The sequence below is a fragment of the Cebidichthys violaceus genome, unplaced genomic scaffold, assembly GCF_023349555.1.
Source record: "Cebidichthys violaceus isolate CVI_PGR_0920_01 unplaced genomic scaffold, fCebVio1.0.p SCAF_70, whole genome shotgun sequence".
NCBI classification, from domain to species: domain Eukaryota; kingdom Metazoa; phylum Chordata; class Actinopteri; order Perciformes; family Stichaeidae; genus Cebidichthys; species Cebidichthys violaceus.
In genome coordinates, this window is record NW_027176928.1 from 631,764 (window position 1) to 651,528 (window position 19,765).

At 37.4% G+C, this 19,765-nt stretch overlaps 1 protein-coding gene and 8 non-coding genes across 9 annotated transcripts; 5 read left to right on the plus strand and 4 right to left on the minus strand.

Moving 5' to 3' along the window:
- Nucleotides 1-789: 789 nt before the first annotated feature.
- trnav-aac (transfer RNA valine (anticodon AAC)) lies at nt 790-862 on the minus strand. The gene has a single exon. It is a non-coding gene; the product is annotated as a tRNA-Val (tRNA).
- Nucleotides 863-2,195: 1,333 nt separating this feature from the next.
- On the plus strand, nt 2,196-2,267 carry trnad-guc (transfer RNA aspartic acid (anticodon GUC)). Its single transcript has one exon. It is a non-coding gene; the product is annotated as a tRNA-Asp (tRNA).
- A 1,361-nt stretch (nt 2,268-3,628) lies between these two features.
- On the plus strand, nt 3,629-3,701 carry trnav-cac (transfer RNA valine (anticodon CAC)). The gene has a single exon. It is a non-coding gene; the product is annotated as a tRNA-Val (tRNA).
- Nucleotides 3,702-3,922: 221 nt separating this feature from the next.
- On the plus strand, nt 3,923-3,995 carry trnav-aac (transfer RNA valine (anticodon AAC)). The gene has a single exon. It is a non-coding gene; the product is annotated as a tRNA-Val (tRNA).
- Nucleotides 3,996-4,262: 267 nt separating this feature from the next.
- trnav-aac (transfer RNA valine (anticodon AAC)) lies at nt 4,263-4,335 on the plus strand. Its single transcript has one exon. It is a non-coding gene; the product is annotated as a tRNA-Val (tRNA).
- Nucleotides 4,336-5,444: 1,109 nt separating this feature from the next.
- Nucleotides 5,445-5,517, minus strand: trnav-aac (transfer RNA valine (anticodon AAC)). Its single transcript has one exon. It is a non-coding gene; the product is annotated as a tRNA-Val (tRNA).
- A 225-nt stretch (nt 5,518-5,742) lies between these two features.
- Nucleotides 5,743-5,815, minus strand: trnav-cac (transfer RNA valine (anticodon CAC)). Its single transcript has one exon. It is a non-coding gene; the product is annotated as a tRNA-Val (tRNA).
- Nucleotides 5,816-7,416: 1,601 nt separating this feature from the next.
- On the minus strand, nt 7,417-7,485 carry trnav-cac (transfer RNA valine (anticodon CAC)). The gene has a single exon. It is a non-coding gene; the product is annotated as a tRNA-Val (tRNA).
- Nucleotides 7,486-8,473: 988 nt separating this feature from the next.
- ncf1 (neutrophil cytosolic factor 1) lies at nt 8,474-19,514 on the plus strand. The gene is made up of 11 exons (XM_068736607.1): nt 8,474-8,552; nt 8,684-8,764; nt 8,884-8,959; nt 10,412-10,577; nt 10,717-10,775; nt 11,255-11,377; nt 14,011-14,118; nt 14,192-14,309; nt 14,455-14,568; nt 15,237-15,412; nt 17,693-19,514. The coding sequence occupies exons 1-11, from the start codon at nt 8,481-8,483 to the stop codon at nt 17,842-17,844; spliced, it is 1,245 nt and encodes a 414-aa protein (XP_068592708.1). The 5' UTR covers nt 8,474-8,480; the 3' UTR covers nt 17,845-19,514.
- Nucleotides 19,515-19,765: the final 251 nt, after the last annotated feature.

Here is a 19,765-nt window from a genome sequence, read left to right on the forward strand (position 1 = left end):
TCACGTGAAAGCTATAAAGTCACAACCTGAGTGAATGAGGAGGTTAAAGAGGGGGGAGGACAGGAGGCATTTGTGAGTTTACTGCAGAGAGAGAGAGAGAGTCTAAACATTTAATTATTCACATTTGTCATAATAATGACATCATTTACCTTGATTGGTCCTGCAGCTCTTATTTCCTGCAGCATGTTGATGTAAACGTCTCACCTGGAAACAGATGGAATGTCCACACACCTGCTTGAAATGGAGCAGATCTATTGTGAGATCTTGTTATATTTGTGTGTGTGTGTGTGTGTGTGTGTGTGTGTGTGTGTGTGTGTGTGTGTGTGTGTGTGTGTGGTCATCACACTGACTGATGTTTTGCTGATTTCCCGGATGATGTCGTTCCAGAATGCATTTCTTCTGCTTCGCTGTAACTGTCCAATAAATAACTCACACACTTCACAGAACTGATCTTTGACTCAGTGTGAATATTTTATCTTCAGTACATGAAGTATGAATCATCTTAATGGGTTATGACATGAGGTTTGTGATCTCTAATATTTTATCTCACAAATGTAACAAATATAAATACTTGATGATCAAGTTTATGTTCAATATGTTGAGGTCAAACAAAGATAATTTATTTTCCGAACCAATAAATCTACTTCTCACAGTGGTGTAAGATTCTATATCTTTATATTTATTGAACGATCTCATTATTATAGTTGAGGATATAATCAGAGACAGATTTGGCATATTTCAGTCTTTTGAAGTCGTAGTTTCTTAATATTTATAATGAAAAGCAAACAATGTTTCCGCCCGGTCTCGAACCGGGGACCTTTCGCGTGTTAGGCGAACGTGATAACCACTACACTACGGAAACTCGGTGAGTGTGGTGTATTCAGGGACACAGGGGATACCCTGTACCGCTCCGTGTGTTTCTTTAATAGTGGATTTAAAGTCCAGCGTTACTTTATGTAAACGTGTTCACTACTTCTTGAAAAGACGTGGTAGGTTCAGGGACCCTGGGGAAACTCGTCTTACATGTGTAACATAGTTGAAAAGATCTTAAATCTGATTTAAATCTGTTAAATGAGGAAACTCTGAGTTATTAAGTGTGTTTTAAATAAAGAAAGTATCGTTCGTAAAACGCAGAGATACATATAGTATTTTTTTACTGTACTACATCTCAGGTACATATAGTACTTTTTAATATACTACACCTCAGAGGTACATATAGTACTTTTTACTGTACTACATCTCAGAGGCACATATTGCACTTTCTACTGTACTACATCTCAGAGGTACATATTGTACTTTATGCTGTACTACACTTCAGAGGTACATATTGTACTTTTTACTGTACTACATCACAGAGGTAAATGTTGTACTTTTTACTCACTTTTTAGTTCCTTCAGGGGGAAACAGCGCCATCAAAATCTTTTTAGTGGCCATAAATATATGACAGTCACAGTGATCAGATCTATCCATCCATCCATCTCTCTATCTATCTCTCCATCCATCCCTCTCTCTCTATCTATCTATTTATCTCTCTATCTATCTTTACAGTACACCGTTTGGAGTGAATGGTAATGAGCATAGTTAGTTTGATGAGTACTGATCCAGCACGTGTATTAAACAACCTAACATGTGTAGCAGTATAAAATGACAATCTTTGTTTTGTCTTTGTTTAATTGGCTTGTCCTGAAACCAACAGCCAATCCAATCACACGCTCAGGTAGAAGGGGCGGGGCTTAGTGGTCTGCGGCCAGGTACTAGGTGTTCATCACCGTTAAGTGAACCGTGAATATGTAAGAGAGCAATAACGTTCATGACGTCAGTGGCTGACGACCAGTCATCCTGTGGTTTGGACCTTTGTGATCTACAAGAGGTAAATACGAGTCTGTGTGTTGTTTTCTACACTTTGACTAAATGAAACAAGTTGTGTTGCTAAATCGCGAGTAGCCCTTAGCATTAGCATAATAACCGTTAGCTTTGCTTTCATGCTGTTAGCGGTGCATTTTAACCCAGATGTTAAAGACAAGCTACTGCTAGAAAACGTGCTCGTGCCTTTTTTGTTTATTGCTTGTGTGAACAAGTGAAGCGGCCGTTACTGTTGTAGTCCTCCACGGTCCGCGACTCCGGTTAAGCCTGTCTGGCGGTCACCGATTTAGTCAAATACATTTACTTCCGGGTCACGTGTAGCGTCAGGTCCATCCTCGTTAGTATAGTGGACAGTATCTCCGCCTGTCACGCGGAAGACCGGGGTTCGATTCCCCGACGGGGAGTACATTTATTTTCTTTTTTGTTGTATGTTTATTTTTTTTATGTATTTTCATGTTTTTGAAGAGAGTAAAGGAAAGAATCATACGTCTGCTAAGCCCGTGGTGAAGACTGACAGGACAGACTTGTATGATCTCAGAGCATCGACCTCAATAGAGGGTTGATTTATATGGAGGACGAAAAATGTCTTAAGTATGAATAAATGCATTAATACATGTGTAACGAAATACAGGAATAAATAACAACTTTCTTCATTTGTTAGAAAGATTTGTCTTTTCATGATCTGATATTTCCCTCAATAGCGTTTATAATGTATACAACTGAAGTCAGAGAGAGCTTTTTCTATAATTTATCATAATTTCATTCAGTCGCGTGAGGCTGATCATTCCTGAGGGTTTGATGAGTTATGTCATTTAAGAGAACCCATAATCATATTCTGGGTCACAGACTACCTAGTGGCGAATCCTCCGTTGCTGTGAGGATTACCCATAATCCTTCGCTTCTACTACTAGGTGCAGGTACATATTTACAACAGCAGGTGGCAGAGTTTCCCCATTTATCAGATGATCCTTTTCTACTGTTACACATGTGCAGCTCTGGTGTTAAATTAAAACAAGTCAGTTCATAATGAAGTCAGACGAAATAACTCAGTGAGGTAATTAAAACTAGTATATATATAAATTTAAATATGTAAGTAAATAAATATATAGCAATAAATATATATATATATATAATTTCAAATAAATGTATGAATAAATCTATTCATAAATAAATAGATATGCAGACAGAATTATTTTTTTATTGCACGGTGTATTTATATTGTACAGATGTTTAGTGTTGAGTGGTCATATTATTTAAAGTACTATTATGTTAAAGGGTCTAATTTGTGTTATTGTTTTGTTTCTTGTAAATATTATTCAAACTCTAAAAAGCTAAAAAGCAGTCGGTAAACTTTTACTTACTTTTCATCTCAACAAGTTGTCTGTGGTCAGTTATTTAAAACAGTGTTCTAAGTGACTAGATCTATTAGATATACTGCTAAGTTAGACAGTTTCTGTGTTTATTAAGAGGGTAATATTCATTTAAACCTTCGTGGTAGCTACCTGAGGGTAGACTGTTGACCTGATCGACCCTTCCTGAACGACACCGCCGTCCTTCCTGGGAAGAAGTTGATGGTCCTCTTCATCATCTCCTGTGCACAGCCAAACACAATGTAATTCATATACAGAGCTGCTCACGTTAATGTTGATCAGCGTTTATAATAACTTGTTTACAGCATTATATATCGGACGGACGGACAGATAGGTTTACCCATTTAAAATGGGTTAATCTATCGAGGGGTACCTGAACACAATACTGTCATCAAGTTTCCGTAGTGTAGTGGTTATCACGTTCGCCTCACACGCGAAAGGTCCCCGGTTCGAGACCGGGCGGAAACAAATATTGCTTTCCATTATGAGCTTCTGCGTTTAACTTATCAGTATTTTAAAGCGATTTATTTAAATAAATGCATCTAAAATAGTGGTAAAATACAAACAGGAATAAAGTAATACAAAAATAATTCGCAAACGATCTCGGTGACACAGATCACTTTGGTTGTTTGTGTAATATGCCGAAAACCACTTTTTTCCTTCGTGTCCCTGAATGCACCATCCATATGGTTTCCGTAGTGTAGTGGTTATCACGTTCGCCTAACACGCGAAAGGTCCCCGGTTCGAGACCGGGCGGAAACATTGTTTGCTTTTCACCATAAATCCTGTTAATATTTGAATAAAGTCAACAAACTGAACTCCACGTTGAACTCTAACATTTTAAAATCTTTTCAACTATGTTACACATGTAAGACGAGTTTCCCCAGGGTCCCTGAACCTACCACGTCTTTTCATGAAGTAGTGAACACGTTTACATAAAGTAACGCTGGACTTTAAATCCACTATTAAAGAAACACACGGAGCGGTACAGGATATTCCCTGTGTCCCTGAATACAACACACTCACCGAGTTTCCGTAGTGTAGTGGTCATCACGTTCGCCTAACACGCGAAAGGTCCCCGGTTCGAGACCGGGCGGAAACATTGTTTGCTTTTCATCATAAATGTTCAAAAACTACAACTTCCAAGGACTGAAATATTCCAAATCTGTCTCTGATTATATCCTCAACTATGATAACGAGATCATTAAATAAATATAAAGATATGGAATCTTACACCACTGTAAGATTTATTGTTTTGGAAAATACACTCAGTGTGTGGATGAATGTGTGTTTTAGCGCTGCAGTGTTGCTGGATTGATTTGTCATGCTTTGTTGTCATATAAATCAATATGTGACTGGTTCTTACTTTGGCATATTATTTATCCGTTTATTGCAATTAATTACAACAAAATCTGATTATCCTGTGCTGATAAGACACCCACTTGTTTGGGTTGTGTCCCTAAACTTTATTTATTATACAAGATTATGATTTACTAAAGTAAATAAGTGAAAAAGACTATGAAGTGGAAAACAATTTTCAGTGCTGCTACAAACATGTAGATATGTTTTATTTGATTTGATTTAGTACTTCTAATACTGCAATGAAAAACTACTTCTACCGTGTACTTTTTCAATAATCCAATGTCAAACTCTAACAGAGACCAACAACCAACAACTTTGATTTGGGTTAAAACACATTTCTTCCATAAGTTGTTCATGAACCTTTTATTTTTGGATTGAGTACTTCTAGTTACACAAATACTATTAACTATTTTTACTGTGTACTTTTTAGTAATCCACTGTTAAAGTCCCTTCTAGAGAACAGTCTTGAATGTTTCTGTACCGTTTCACAAATCCAGTGATGGAATGTGGCTAAGTTCTTTTAATCAAGTTTTGTACCAAAGAACAATTTGGTTGTACTTGTATTTTGCCTTATAATTTCTATTTTCTGCTACAAAACTTCATTTTGATTCTATTTACATTCAGTTCATTACAGGGAATAAAGTAACTTAGTGCCAAACTTACTCGCTACTGGTGGATGCCAATGTTAATAGGCCAAACTTTAAACCTTAATATATTTTAGAAGGGCTGAGTTAGGGAACTGAAATGCGACGTCATCATTTCTCAACAAGCGGGATTAGAGTTCAACGTGGAGTTCAGTTTGTTGACTTTATTCAAATATTAACAGGATTTATGGTGAAAAGCAAACAATGTTTCCGCCCGGTCTCGAACCGGGGACCTTTCGCGTGTTAGGCGAACGTGATAACCACTACACTACGGAAACTATATAGATGGCACATTCAGGGACACAAAATAAAAAAGTGGTTTTCGGCATATTGAAGCGACCAAAGTGATCTGTGTCACTGAGATTGGTTGCGAATTCTTTGTTATTCTTTTATTTCTTTATTCCTGTTTATATTGTCTTACTTTTTTAGATGCATTTATTTAAATAATTCGCTTTAAAATACCAATATGTTCAACGCGGATGCTAGTAATGAAAAACAATATGTGTTTCCGCCCGGTCTCGAACCGGGGACCTTTCGCGTGTGAGGCGAACGTGATAACCACTACACTACGGAAACTTGCTGACAGTGATGTGTTCAGGTACGTCTGGAAAAGTTCATCTTGTTCTCTATCCTTCCTATCTAGATCCTAGACATTAAGGAAGCCTTGTCAGCTTTTTATGAATATTTAAACAATCTACAATCAATTAGTTATGAAGGAAGATATCATGTGTGATTCAACAATCACTTCAGAAGAAGTTGGATAATGAATAAGTCACCCAGTCTCAATGAAATGACACAGTTAGAATGTGTGTTAACTCTCTTAACTCTCTATTCATTCTCTATGGTACTCCTGGTCACTACGGATGTCAGATATTTTTGGCCACAACCGCGATTTTGGGGGCACTGTTTAAATACTAGAAAATGCATTTCCTGCTGAAAATCCGTTGGAATGCTGAAAGCTGAAAGCTGAAATGAATTGCAAAAACATTGCTGAAAATACAGAAATGAGAGACTACCTGTCTGAAAAATGTTGAAGCCCGAAAGCATTTAAACTGCACTGCTGAAAACCCTTCTAGTTGAAACGTCTAACTATGGTGTCAGTAGCTGAAAATATGAGAAAGAAGAAGGCTTTGAAAGTTGAAGTTTAACAGGATTTGAAGATTTTCTCCACAGATATCTTATTCAAAACAAATTGCAAAAAGCTTAATAATTCAAAAATGTAAAGATTATAAATATGAAAAGTCATATCACCCTCTCCTGAAAGCTGAACATTTTGATATTCGAATATCAAAATATTGATATTTGAATGAGTTTCTGTGGCTTAAAAAATGTCAGCAGTAGTGATATTTGTAGAAGTTGTAGTAGAAGTAGTCGTAGTAATAGCTGTAGCAGTGGTTGTTGTATTTAATATAACAGTAGTAGAAGAAGTAGTAGTATTAGTAATAGTAATGGCAGTATTTGAAGTAGCAGTAATAGCAGTAGTAGAAATACTAGTAGCATTCATACTAATAGCTGTAGTAGTATTAGTACTGGTAGTAGTATGAATAGCAGCAGTAGTAGTAGTAGTAGTAGTAGTAGTAGTAGTAGTAGTAGTAGTAGCAGTTGTAGTATAAGTAATAGTAGTACTGGTCGTATTAGCAGTAGTGGTAGTAATAATAGCAGTAGTAGTAGTGGTAATAGTTGCAACAGCAAAAGTTGTAGTAGAAGTAGTATTAGTAGCAGTAGTAGTAATACTAGAAATATTAGCAGCAGTAGTAGTAGTTGTCGTAGTATTAGTAAGAACATTAATTATTTCAACAAAAAAGCCTCATTTTGAGCTTAATGTTTAAATACAGTTAATCCATGGGGCTTTTATTTTGAAAGGGTGGGGCTAGGTGGGTTAGACAGGAGGAGAGGAGACTGAATCATAATGTTAGATAAACACAAACAGGTTATTAAATGACAGGCTTCATCAAAAGCATTTCAGTTGGAATTCATTCGGTGGGGCTTGTATTTTAAAATGGTGTGTGTGTGTGTGTGTGTGTGTGAGTGTGTGGGGGGGGGGGGGGGGGTCCTCTAAAAGTCTCTAATAACAATCGCCTTCATTTATTTATTAAATAGTTTTTCCAAATTCAACAGATATTTGTGCCACAGATCCAAAGGTTTCAAAGATGATCCCGAAGTGGAAAAACAAAATGTGTTTCCACCCGGTTTCGAACCGGGGACCTTTCGCGTGTGAGGCGAACGTGATAACCACTACACTACACAACTTATTTTCTACTTGGATGTGTGTGATGTAGAAAAACGGCCAGCAGATGTCGCCATCTCCCCACTACAGGAGTGGGAAGATGAGGAGTATCTCTTTATGGAAAAAATATTAGATTATTTAATAAATTCTAAAAAATTACTCAAAAACAATCAAAGTAGTTGCGTATTAGTTTGTTTTGTTGGTAAAAGTTGATTTCCACTCTACACGTTCAGTCATTTATGTTTTTCATCTGCATCGGTGACCGTCTGAAATATAAATAAACCAAATATTTGTTCCTCTGCTGCAAAAGGGGGAAGTTGATGCATGTGGGATTGTTTGCGTTGCTCTTGTTCCTCTTCGTCTGTTTGCTAAACGACGTTTTGGAAATCACAAGTTGAGCAGAAAGCCCACACTAGACACAAAGACACAAAGAGCAGAAGCAACAGGCGTGTTGCTATTGAGAAACAGCTGAGAGGGGAATTCTCAACTTCCAGGCTCTGAATTTTTTTTGTGTCTTTAAATAAACTTAAAAGTACCAAAAATATTATTTATATTATTATTGTATGATACTATTGATGGATTCATGCATTCATCACTTTGATGTTGCAGCTGGTATCATTTATGAGTTTATTTACACTTTATATTAATAATCAGAGTCTGTAAAGTAGCTGAAGAAACAGAAAGTAGAATAAAATGGGAAATACAAACACAGTACTTGAATGTACTTCTACCACTACTTGTCTTATTATTAAATTTAAATATCGTCGTCATTTTTTCAAACAGATGTTGATTAAAAAGAAAAAGTAGTTCCTTGTTTCTTTTTACTCGGCGATAAAGTTAAATGACTTTCGTCGACGTGCAAAGAGGAACTGACTCGTTTCATGGGTTGACACACACACACACACACACACACACACACACACACACACACACACACACACACACACACACACACACTATATATAAGCCCTGTACTCCGCTGTGTTTCCTTTCAGTTGTCGGTTGTATCTCAGCATGGAGGAGACCTACGTCAGACATGTGGAGCTGTTGGGCTTCGAGAAACGTTCGTACCCGAGTCAGCACTACGTAAGCTTCAAACACGTCCACTCAGCTAATTCTGAACATACAGACGTTGTGCTTAAGTGTGACGTGATGTGTGATATGTGTGATATGTGATATGTGTGATATGTAATGTGTAATATGTGTGATATGTGCAGGTGTACATGCTGATGGTGAAATGGAGCGACCTGACGGAGAAGCTGATCTACAGGACGTATCCTGAGATCTACACCTTCCACGTGAGCTCCCCTCTCTGCCCTACAAAATAAAAGCTCGGCCGACCAAATGTTAAGTTTAAAAACTGATTTAAAATGCCAGCATAAAGAAACGTTCGGATGGTTTTTCTTTTGGTTTGCAGAAATTGCTGAAGGAGATGTTTCCCATCGAGTCTGGTGAGATCGAGAAGAAGGACAGAATCATCCCTTCACTACCAGGTAATAACAATAATAATAATAATTTAAAAAATAAATAGTAATAATAATACAAATAATAGTATTAATAGTAATAATAATAATAGTAGTAATGTTAGTAATAATGTTAGTAATAATGTTAGTAATAATAACAAGAGTGATAATAATAATTATAATTATAACAATTATACAAATAATACTAATACAAATAATAGTAATAAAAAGAGTAATAATAATAGCACTACTACTAATAATAGTAGTACTAACAGTAATAATAATAATAATAATAATATTGCCTATATTTCAGCTGTTTGCATGTAAAATACAGATTATGTTTGGGTTCCTGTCGTCACGGTCGTTCAGTTTTAGTTTTTTAGGACGTCAGTAAGTGAAGAAGCAAAACTAAGTTCATTAGTTCATAAGTCATACATTAAATACAGTAACTTATTTTCTACTTGGATGTGTGTGATGTAGAAAAACGGCCAGCAGATGTCGCCATCTCCCCACTAGAGGAGTGGGAAGATGAGGAGTATCTCTTTATGGAAAAAAATATTAGATTATTTAATAAATTCTACAGGTCTGTTGGACTTAAAACAGCCCAAAAACCAAAAACATTTACTTTATAAATTTATAAAGTTTTAGTTTTTTTAGGACGTCAGTCAGTGAAGAAGCAAAACTAAGTTCAACACTGTTAATCACAGACTGGTACTGAACAGATAACTCATATAGATGTGAAGCAGCTGCATGAGGCGTTTTAAGGACGTTGTATTTGTGTGAAACTCTCTCTGTTACTTGTTAATGCTGTAAGGTCCTGTCAGGAAGCACCTGAGCTTATTTGACACATGTGGGTGAATCCACTTCTCTTTTCTTTGATAATTGAAGCAACGGAGAAAAGCTGCAACAAGCATGAAATCAGTGATTTCAAAACGAGGTTCAAAGTAAGAACTAACGAGAGTGAAAATGAAGAAGAAGGAACGTAGGCCTCCAAAGAGCTGAGATGTAACATGATTTGGTGTCTTTGAAGAGAAGCAGAGATAACATGAAAATATTCTAAATACAGCGCATACACTCCAACTGATAGTGTATGACGCATGTTGGTTTGTCATCGTGCTAACACCTAGCATTATGTAGCATTTAGCATGTACCGTTAGCATCTTAGCGCGTTAGCTTCGTGAAAGTGTAATTGCTAAACTAAACGTGTTGCAACATGGAGACAAAAACCTCAGTTCTGATGCAAACGGAAAGTCTGGAAACTTCCACAATTATGAGGTACTTTTACTTTACTTGAGTATTTAAATGCTGTTTTATACTTCTACTTTACTACATCTCAAAAAGGGACTACACGTTTTAATTGTAGGATCAAATAAAAAAAAAGACATTACTTTCTACAGAATCTTAAAATGGCGTCTCTGGGAAACCGTCGTCCAGTTCCTGTGTTGTTTATTTTAAACAACATGTGACTGTTTATGTGCTCAGCTCCGCGGTGGCTGATCAGTGAGAAGTCACCAGAGACCAGACAGAACACGTTGGCTGAATACTGTCACTCACTCATCAACCTGCCGCCTCACATCTCACGATGCAGAGAACTCGGAACCTTCTTCAAGGTCAGGAGAGAGGACGAGAACCCCCCCAACCCAAACATGTCAGTGTAACACACACACACACACACACACACACACACACACACACACACACACACAAAATATGAATCACTTCTAAAAGATTAATAAGTCAAAGAATAAAGACAAACTGACAAATGAAAACTATCATTTTCTCTTCAGGCTGAAGAGAAACGAGACGTTTGTGATTTCCAAAGACTCGACCAGAGGAAACGCATCCGGTAGAGAATAATGTTTATTTATAAAATGTCTTATTTTTTGTTTTATTTGCTTCATATGCTAATGTTTTTATGCTTTATAGAAATCATTTGAGTTGCCTTCGTTTATGAAATGTAAAACAAGTGTCTTCTTGCTGCAAAAGCTTCTTTTCTTTAATTCAAATATACACGTTCATCTGTAAACGTATTTAATGTTTTAATAATCAGTTGTAACTGTTGTACTTTTAACTCCAGCAACTGGATTGTATTTTTTAATCCTGTAAAAGTTTTTATCAAAAGAGATAATTATGTCTTGATTTTGCCGAACTTGTCACCATTAGTCTAGTCTTTATGATTTAATATTGCTTTGTTTAGATCTTGGACTCCAAATATGTTGATATACTTCAGGTTTTGGCTGTTTAACAAAATGTCTTTAATGTATTTTACAAGAAAATTGACGTTTTTCACTGTATTAAACTGTATGTTTATTGTTTACCTCTCAGAGATCTCCAGCCCCATCATATTGGACACCTACAGAGTGATCGCAGACTTCGAAAAGACGTCCAAACACGAGATCAACCTGCACACCGGAGACCTGGTGGAGATCGTGGAGAAAAACCAGAACGGTGAGAAGAGCTCGACTCTGAAACATCAACTTTATGTTTATTTGTAGCCGAGATCAACAAAGAGTTTACAAAAGATACATAGCCTCAGTTTAATAAGTGAGACCAGGTCTTGAGGTTCCTCGTGGTGACTTTAACATTTAATAAGTGAGACCAGGTCTTGAGGTTCCTCGTGGTGACTTTAACGTGAGACCAGGTCTTGAGGTTCCGCGTGGTAACTTTAACGTTTAATAAGTGAGACCTGGTCTTGAGGTTCTTCGTGGTGACTTTAACGTTTAATAAGTGAGACCAGGTCTTGAGGTTCCTCGTGTTGACTTTAACGTTTAGTAAGTGAGACCAGGTCTTGAGGTTCCTCGTGGTGACTTTAACGTTTAATAAGTGAGACCAGGTCTTGAGGTTCTTCGTGGTGACTTTAACGTTTAATAAGTGAGACCAGGTCTTGAGGTTCTTCGTGGTGACTTTAACGTTTAATAAGTGAGACCAGGTCTTGAGGTTCCTCGTGGTGACTTTAACGTTTAATAAGTGAGACCAGGTCTTGAGGTTCCTCGTGGTGACTTTAACGTTTAATAAGTGAGACCAGGTCTTGAGGTTCCTCGTGGTGACTTTAACGTTTAATAAGTGAGACCAGGTCTTGAGGTTCTTCGTGGTGACTTTAACGTTTAATAAGTGAGACCAGGTCTTGAGGTTCTTCGTGGTGACTTTAACGTTTAATAAGTGAGACCAGGTCTTGAGGTTCTTCGTGGTGACTTTAACGTTTAATAAGTGAGACCAGGTCTTGAGGTTCTTCGTGGTGACTTTAACGTTTAGTAAGTGAGACCAGGTCTTGAGGTTCTTCGTGGTGACTTTAACGTGAGACCAGTTCTTGAGGTTCCTCGTGGTGACTTTAACGTTTAATCAGTGAGACCAGGTCTTGAGGTTCCTCGTGGTGACTTTAACGTTTAATAAGTGAGACCAGGTCTTGAGGTTCTTCGTGGTGACTTTAACGTTTAATAAGTGAGACCAGGTCTTGAGGTTCCTCGTGGTGACTTTAACGTTTAATAAGTGAGACCAGGTCTTGAGGTTCCTCGTGGTGACTTTAACGTTTAGTAAGTGAGACCAGGTCTTGAGGTTCTTCGTGGTGACTTTAACGTGAGACCAGTTCTTGAGGTTCCTCGTGGTGACTTTAACGTTTAATAAGTGAGACCAGGTCTTGAGGTTCCTCGTGGTGACTTTAACGTTTAATAAGTGAGACCAGGTCTTGAGGTTCTTCGTGGTGACTTTAACGTTTAATAAGTGAGACCAGGTCTTGAGGTTCCTCGTGGTGACTTTAACGTTTAATAAGTGAGACCAGGTCTTGAGGTTCCTCGTGGTGACTTTAACGTGAGACCAGGTCTTGAGGTTCCGCGTGGTAACTTTAACGTTTAATAAGTGAGACCAGGTCTTGAGGTTCCGCGTGGTAACTTTAACGTTTAATAAGTGAGACCTGGTCTTGAGGTTCTTCGTGGTGACTTTAACGTTTAATAAGTGAGACCAGGTCTTGAGGTTCCTCGTGTTGACTTTAACGTTTAGTAAGTGAGACCAGGTCTTGAGGTTCCTCGTGGTGACTTTAACGTTTAATAAGTGAGACCAGGTCTTGAGGTTCTTCGTGGTGACTTTAACGTTTAATAAGTGAGACCAGGTCTTGAGGTTCTTCGTGGTGACTTTAACGTTTAATAAGTGAGACCAGGTCTTGAGGTTCCTCGTGGTGACTTTAACGTTTAATAAGTGAGACCAGGTCTTGAGGTTCTTCGTGGTGACTTTAACGTTTAATAAGTGAGACCAGGTCTTGAGGTTCTTCGTGGTGACTTTAACGTTTAATAAGTGAGACCAGGTCTTGAGGTTCTTCGTGGTGACTTTAACGTTTAATAAGTGAGACCAGGTCTTGAGGTTCTTCGTGGTGACTTTAACGTTTAGTAAGTGAGACCAGGTCTTGAGGTTCTTCGTGGTGACTTTAACGTGAGACCAGTTCTTGAGGTTCCTCGTGGTGACTTTAACGTTTAATAAGTGAGACCAGGTCTTGAGGTTCCTCGTGGTGACTTTAACGTTTAATAAGTGAGACCAGGTCTTGAGGTTCTTCGTGGTGACTTTAACGTTTAATAAGTGAGACCAGGTCTTGAGGTTCCTCGTGGTGACTTTAACGTTTAATAAGTGAGACCAGGTCTTGAGGTTCCTCGTGGTGACTTTAACGTTTAATAAGTGAGACCAGGTCTTGAGGTTCTTCGTGGTGACTTTAACGTTTAATAAGTGAGACCAGGTCTTGAGGTTCCTCGTGGTAACTTTAACGTTTAATAAGTGAGACCAGGTCTTGAGGTTCTTCGTGGTAACTTTAACGTTTAATAAGTGAGACCAGGTCTTGAGGTTCCTCGTGGTAACTTTAACGTTTAATAAGTGAGACCAGGTCTTGAGGTTCTTCGTGGTAACTTTAACGTTTAATAAGTGAGACCAGGTCTTGAGGTTCTTCGTGGTAACTTTAACGTTTAATAAGTGAGACCAGGTCTTGAGGTTCCTCGTGGTGACTTTAACGTTTAATAAGTGAGACCAGGTCTTGAGGTTCCTCGTGGTGACTTTAACGTTTAATAAGTGAGACCAGGTCTTGAGGTTCCTGCTGTTGCCTTCAGGTTGGTGGTTCTGCCAGTGTGAGTCTAAGCGAGGCTGGATTCCTGCGTCCTACTTGGAGCCTCTGGATGGACCGGAGGAGGCCGAGGAAGACGTGCCGAACTACGAAGGTAAGCAGATGACATCGTCGCGTCGATTAAATAAAGTTTCAGTGTTTGTGACGCCGTCTTTGTTCCTCCGTAGGAGAAATGTTCGTCACCATCAAAGCCTACAAGAAGGAGCAGCCGGACGAGATCTCTCTGGAGATCGGAGAAACTATAGAGGTGATTCACAAGCTGCTGGACGGCTGGTGGGTCGTCAGGTATGATATCACACACACACACACACACACACACACACACACACACACACACACACACACACACACACACACACACAGTCCCTTTATCATCTTCTAAAATGAATCCTACAGTTGTCACCGTTAGTTAATCTGGATATTTTCACAGGAGAGGAGATGACACCGGTCACTTCCCCTCAATGTTCCTGCACAAAGCTGGAAAGCGAGAGATCTACGAAGCAGAGAGGACCAACCTGCAGGGACACAAACCGCCTCCTCGCAGGTACGAACACATCACTCAGAGATAAAATAAATTAAATTAACCTTTATATATTCACAAAAAATCATTGAAAAGTTAGAATTACTAGCTTCTACACAACACACACACACACACACACACACACACACACACACACACACACACTTTCAAATAACCAAAAGTAAAGAGTTCATAAAATGAACTTCTAGTGTAAAATAAAGCACTTTATTTTATTCACAATCAGGTTTAAAGTGAAACCCTTCGACTGTGAGGAGGTGATGTCTTGCACAAAGTTCCTCTTTGGTCACTTTGTTATTGAGTCACTTCAGACGAAAGAGAAGTTCAGTCTGTTGCACAAGAATTCATCCTGAAGAAACTATTTAAAACGTTCAAAAACTACATTATCTATTAAAAGCACAAGTGAATGATATTTCACAAGTGAAAACTCAATTTGTAAAGAAACTAAAGCTTTAAAATGAATGTAGTGAAGTAAAACATACATTTCCCTCTGAGATGTAATTTGTACATAAGTAAAGTACTTGAGTAAACTGAATTAAAGTTTATTTGTCATCTGAATTAAAAAAAAAAAAACACTTTCTTTTTTAATCTAAGTGCTGATATGTTAAAATGTAAGAGTTGGAGCTGGAAGTTGAAAAAGAATTCACCTTTACGGCCGTGTGCCCTCGTCTCAGGTCCACCATCCGAAATGCAAAGAGCATCCACAACAAGGCTCGCCAGCGGCTCAGCCAGGACGCGTACCGCAGGAACAGCCGGCGATACCTCCAGCAGAAAGGAGGCCGCCTCACAGAGCCCACTGGGAGCTCCAGGAACAGCGCCAAGTCACCGCTGAGGGAGAGGAAGAACCAGGGTAAGGAAGACGCGGTTCTAGGGCGGAACGTTAAATCTTAGGTTCCGCTGTCGGTCCTGCTGTACTACAGCCTGGTGGTAGAGAGCTCGAGTGGGTTTAAATCAACAATGATTGCCAAGGGGTCCCTCACTTTTGCGAGGTTTCAATGTGCGAAACTCCCCCACTTGAAAAGGACAGCCAATTTCAGGAAGACGTCACAGGATTCCACTCATTGATCACACTTTTGCTCTCTTTTCCGTCTTTCTTTTATTTTAGAGGTTTGACGCAGTTGATCAAGTAACCAGGTGAAAAACCTTTAAATACGAACAAAACACCACTGAAGAAAATGAAAAGCAAGATAACCACATGCAGTGAACAGACTACAATACTTAAATGACTTAAATTAAATACCCAAAAATTAACCTTGTAAATACATAGCAAATAATCCATTTCCAATATTGTGAGTCAATTAATTAAATACAGTAAATACATTTTTAGCTGAATTTGATCATGATTTCATCATTTTAACAGTAAATCAGATAAATCTTCTAAATGCATCACTTTTTAAATTGTACTTAGCTCACATGGTTCTTCACAGTTTTAATTACACTTAAATCACATGATTTTGAATAGATCACATTTTTAATTATATTTAAATACCATGACAGCATTCTAACTATATTTACCCAACATGCTTTTAACCATCAGTATTTGCAGTTCTTAATCAGTTCATCTAAGTCAATGGCTACAAACAATGGGCTACAACAGTTACAACAGTTATAAATGCATGATAGCTCACCGGCTGCTTCTTCCTTGCTCAAAATAAGCTTTGGTTTGCACAAAACACTGTTTCAGTCACTCCTGTTGCTTACTCCCAGACTCCCAGTGCTGCTCTGCTGTGATTCTGTGAGTGTGTGACTGCAAAGCCAGTTAATTAGCGGATCAATCTCACCTGGTGCTCTCAGGCTGTAAGGGGCGTGGCCCACAGTTCAACTCAACAATGATGATACAATAAGAGGAATTATACCTCCGGTAGGTCATGAAAATAAAACATAAAGCGGTTTGCAGATGATGTTAACCTGTTTGTTAAGACACGTACTGTAGGAGCTTAGTAATAAAAGATTTATAAAAATATGAGAGCTTCGGGAGCAATATATATATATATATATATATATATATATATATATATACAGTACCGTATTTTTCGGACTATAAGGCGCACCGGATTATAAGGCGCACTGTGAATTAACGTGTCTATGTTCACACATAAACCGCACCGGATTATAAGGCGCATTAAGCAAAACAACACAGTCCGGTAAATCAAACTTTATTCAACTCAGTTGTAACAACAAATACCGGTACAGAAAAATACACTCACTTATCGATTCATTCCTCTTCCACAAATCCATCGAATTCTTCATCTTCAGTGTCTGAGTGAAACAGCTGTGTGATTTCGGCATCAAGAATGCTCGAATCCCTCTCGTCATTTTCCGAGTCAGTCTTGTTGCTGTTATCGGTACTTGGCTGTTCAGTGATGATTCCAGCTTTCGTGAAAGCTCGGACGACGATTGCGACCGATGGTTACTTGTTGTGCTTATTGATCGATTTTGACTTTTAGTTTAGACATTACATTCCTGTTACGGGGCCGATCAGGTAGTGACACAGCGTACCGTAATGCTCCAAATATCCATTGAGCGGAGCGGCTTCGTTGCTTACCAAAGTCGTACTTACACATTTCGACAGATTTTTGAGCGCATTGTACCACATAAAATCGATCAATAAGCACAACAAGTAACCATACATAAGGCGCGCTGGATTATAAGGCGCACTGTCAATTTTTGAGAAAATTTAAGGATTTTAAGTGCGCCTTATATCTCAGAATATCTTTGGTTTTTCTTCCAAATTTATTAATGTATGTTCTCAGACAATATTTTTTTTTCTCGTTCATTTGTGAAATTTGTAAATTTTTTCTTGCAAATGTATGACTTTAAGATTTCAGAGAATATTGAAGTTTTTTCAAGTGAATTTGTGGCTTAAATGTAAAACTTAAATTGGTTCTCTGAATATTATCCTGTTCCCAGCTACATATTTATTATCATAGGTGTATATATATATATATATATATATATATATATATATATACTGTATATATATATATATATACTGTATATATATATATATATATATATATATATATATATATATATACTGTATATAGGTAAGGATGAGAAACAATGGAGAAGATATTATGGAAAACCAAAAACAAACCGTCCTAACAACAATGTTGTTTCTAACCGACAGACAACGTCCCCGAGACGTCCGGCTCCGGTTCGGAGAGCGATCTGAAGAAGGAAGCTCCGGTCGTTCCTCCTCGACCGAGTCCGGAGCTCATCCTGGAGCGCTGCAGCGACAACACCCGCAAGAAAGTCAGCATCCACAAGTCCAACACATAGAATGTCGCATTAAAAAAACGAGACGCAGTGAACGAGCAATGGGAGGTCAGTTTGAGGGAGAAAGGCAGGTGGCCATCGGAGTGTAAACGTTATGGAATTTAGGAAACATTAGTGATGTTTTGGAAGGAAATTGTGACTTTTAGAGTATAAATGATAACTTATTCTATATGTTTTCTGTGAATATACCAAAACCAACAATGTGTTATTCCGTCTCTCATTACGGTCTGAGATTAAAATAGATTAAGGAGGGGGAGGGGTGTAATATTCAGAGGAGAAATAAGAATTTTAAAGATTAAACTCGGAGATTAAAGTGGTTAAATTATATGGAGGAGAAAAAACATGTGAAATGAAACTTGTGATTTAATTATTTCTTCTTGTAAATTTGTGAGTTTCATTTCAGTTAATTTCAGAGTTTTTTCTTGTAAATTTCAGACTATAATCGCAGATTTGTTTTCTTGTAAATTCGATTTTTCTTGTAAATTTAGGACTTTAATCTTGTACATTCTGAGTTTTTCTTGCTAATGTTTGACTTTATAATCTCAGAGAATATTTCACTTTGTTCTCGTATATTTGAGTTTTAGTCTCGTTAATGTACAACTTTAATCTCAGTTTTTTTTTACATATTTATGACTTTATAATCCCAGGAGAAAGAGTTTGTGCAGAATTTTTTTAATTTTGTCATGCAAATTTATGAATTTCTATTCTCAGAGAATATTGAAGTTGTATCTAGTGAATTTGTGAGTTAAATGTAAAACTTAAATTGGTTCTCTGAATATTATCCCGTTCCCAGGCGACATATTTATTATCTTTCTTTATCTACGATGGCCCTAATTCCCCGTCCTACCGTTGGGTCTGCCTGAAGACGTTAAATCTTAAAAAAAAAACGAAAATGTATAGTTTTATAAAAAAAGAGATCGACAAGAAAACAAACATCAACAGATCAAAAGCGTGACTTTGCTGCCATCTGGTGGTCATATTAAGAATAACATTGTGGCAGACAGATGTCTAATTTTTCTGATTCTGATTTAATAAACCCCAAAATATCTGAGTTTAAAAAACAAAACATTCCTGGTTGCCAATCATGATCTCAGGCCAATTGTCTTGTGATCCCAATGTTCATTTTTGCAGCTTATATTCATGTTACAACCCTGAAGCTGTTGTTTAGCGATAAGACATAATTTTAAATAACAGTATTTTTGTGTTTAGGCCTTTTTTATTCATCTATGAATGTGCTGTTTTCTTCTAAATATAACTATGATTATCTTGTCTAGTCAACCAGTGAAGACTCCGGGAAGTAACCGGTCCCAGGCTAGCTGTTTCCCCCCGTTTCCAGTCTTTGTGCTAAGCTAAGCTAACATGGTAAACACGCCTGATATTTTTTTTTAAAAGCGAACGAGCAAATTACCTAAATATCAATGATCAAACTATTCCTTTCAGACCTGATCACCAAAAATATATTTAATTTCTCCAGAAAACATGTAATTATTAAGTATTTAAGAAGCTGCATTTCTTAGTGAAAGTTGAATTATATTTGGTCGCAGTGTATTTATATTGAGAAAATAATCATATGTTTTTGCCTATAATAAAAGCTTTTACATTATTTTTCGAGCATCAATAGAGCTTTGTTTTATTTTATTTATTTGCTTAATAAATGTATAATGAAACATTTACATCTGCACTCTTTCCTCGAATTATTCTCTGCACACACTTTGAATGAAAGTAAATATTTATTAATCCAAGTTATAATATTTATTTATATATATTTCTTTACCCTTTTTAAAATTAAATCTATAATGTTCACTGTTTCTGCTGTTCATAGTATTAAGTACCAGAAGTAGTATAAAGTACAGTAAAGAACGTGAAGTAATGTGCTTGACTAAATTTACTTACATATTAAATATTAACCAATACATGTACTTAC

What these genes read in the sequence shown, in the direction of transcription:
- ncf1 (XM_068736607.1), top strand. Translation starts at nt 8,481, where the DNA reads ATGGAGGAGACCTACGTCAGACATGTGGAGCTGTTGGGCTTCGAGAAA. An exon ending in CGTACCCGAGTCAGCACTAC is followed by an intron (nt 8,553 to 8,683) that starts GTAAGCTTCAAA and finishes TGATATGTGCAG; the next exon opens with GTGTACATGCTGATGGTGAA. An exon ending in CACAAACCGCCTCCTCGCAG is followed by an intron (nt 14,569 to 15,236) that starts GTACGAACACAT and finishes CCCTCGTCTCAG; the next exon opens with GTCCACCATCCGAAATGCAA.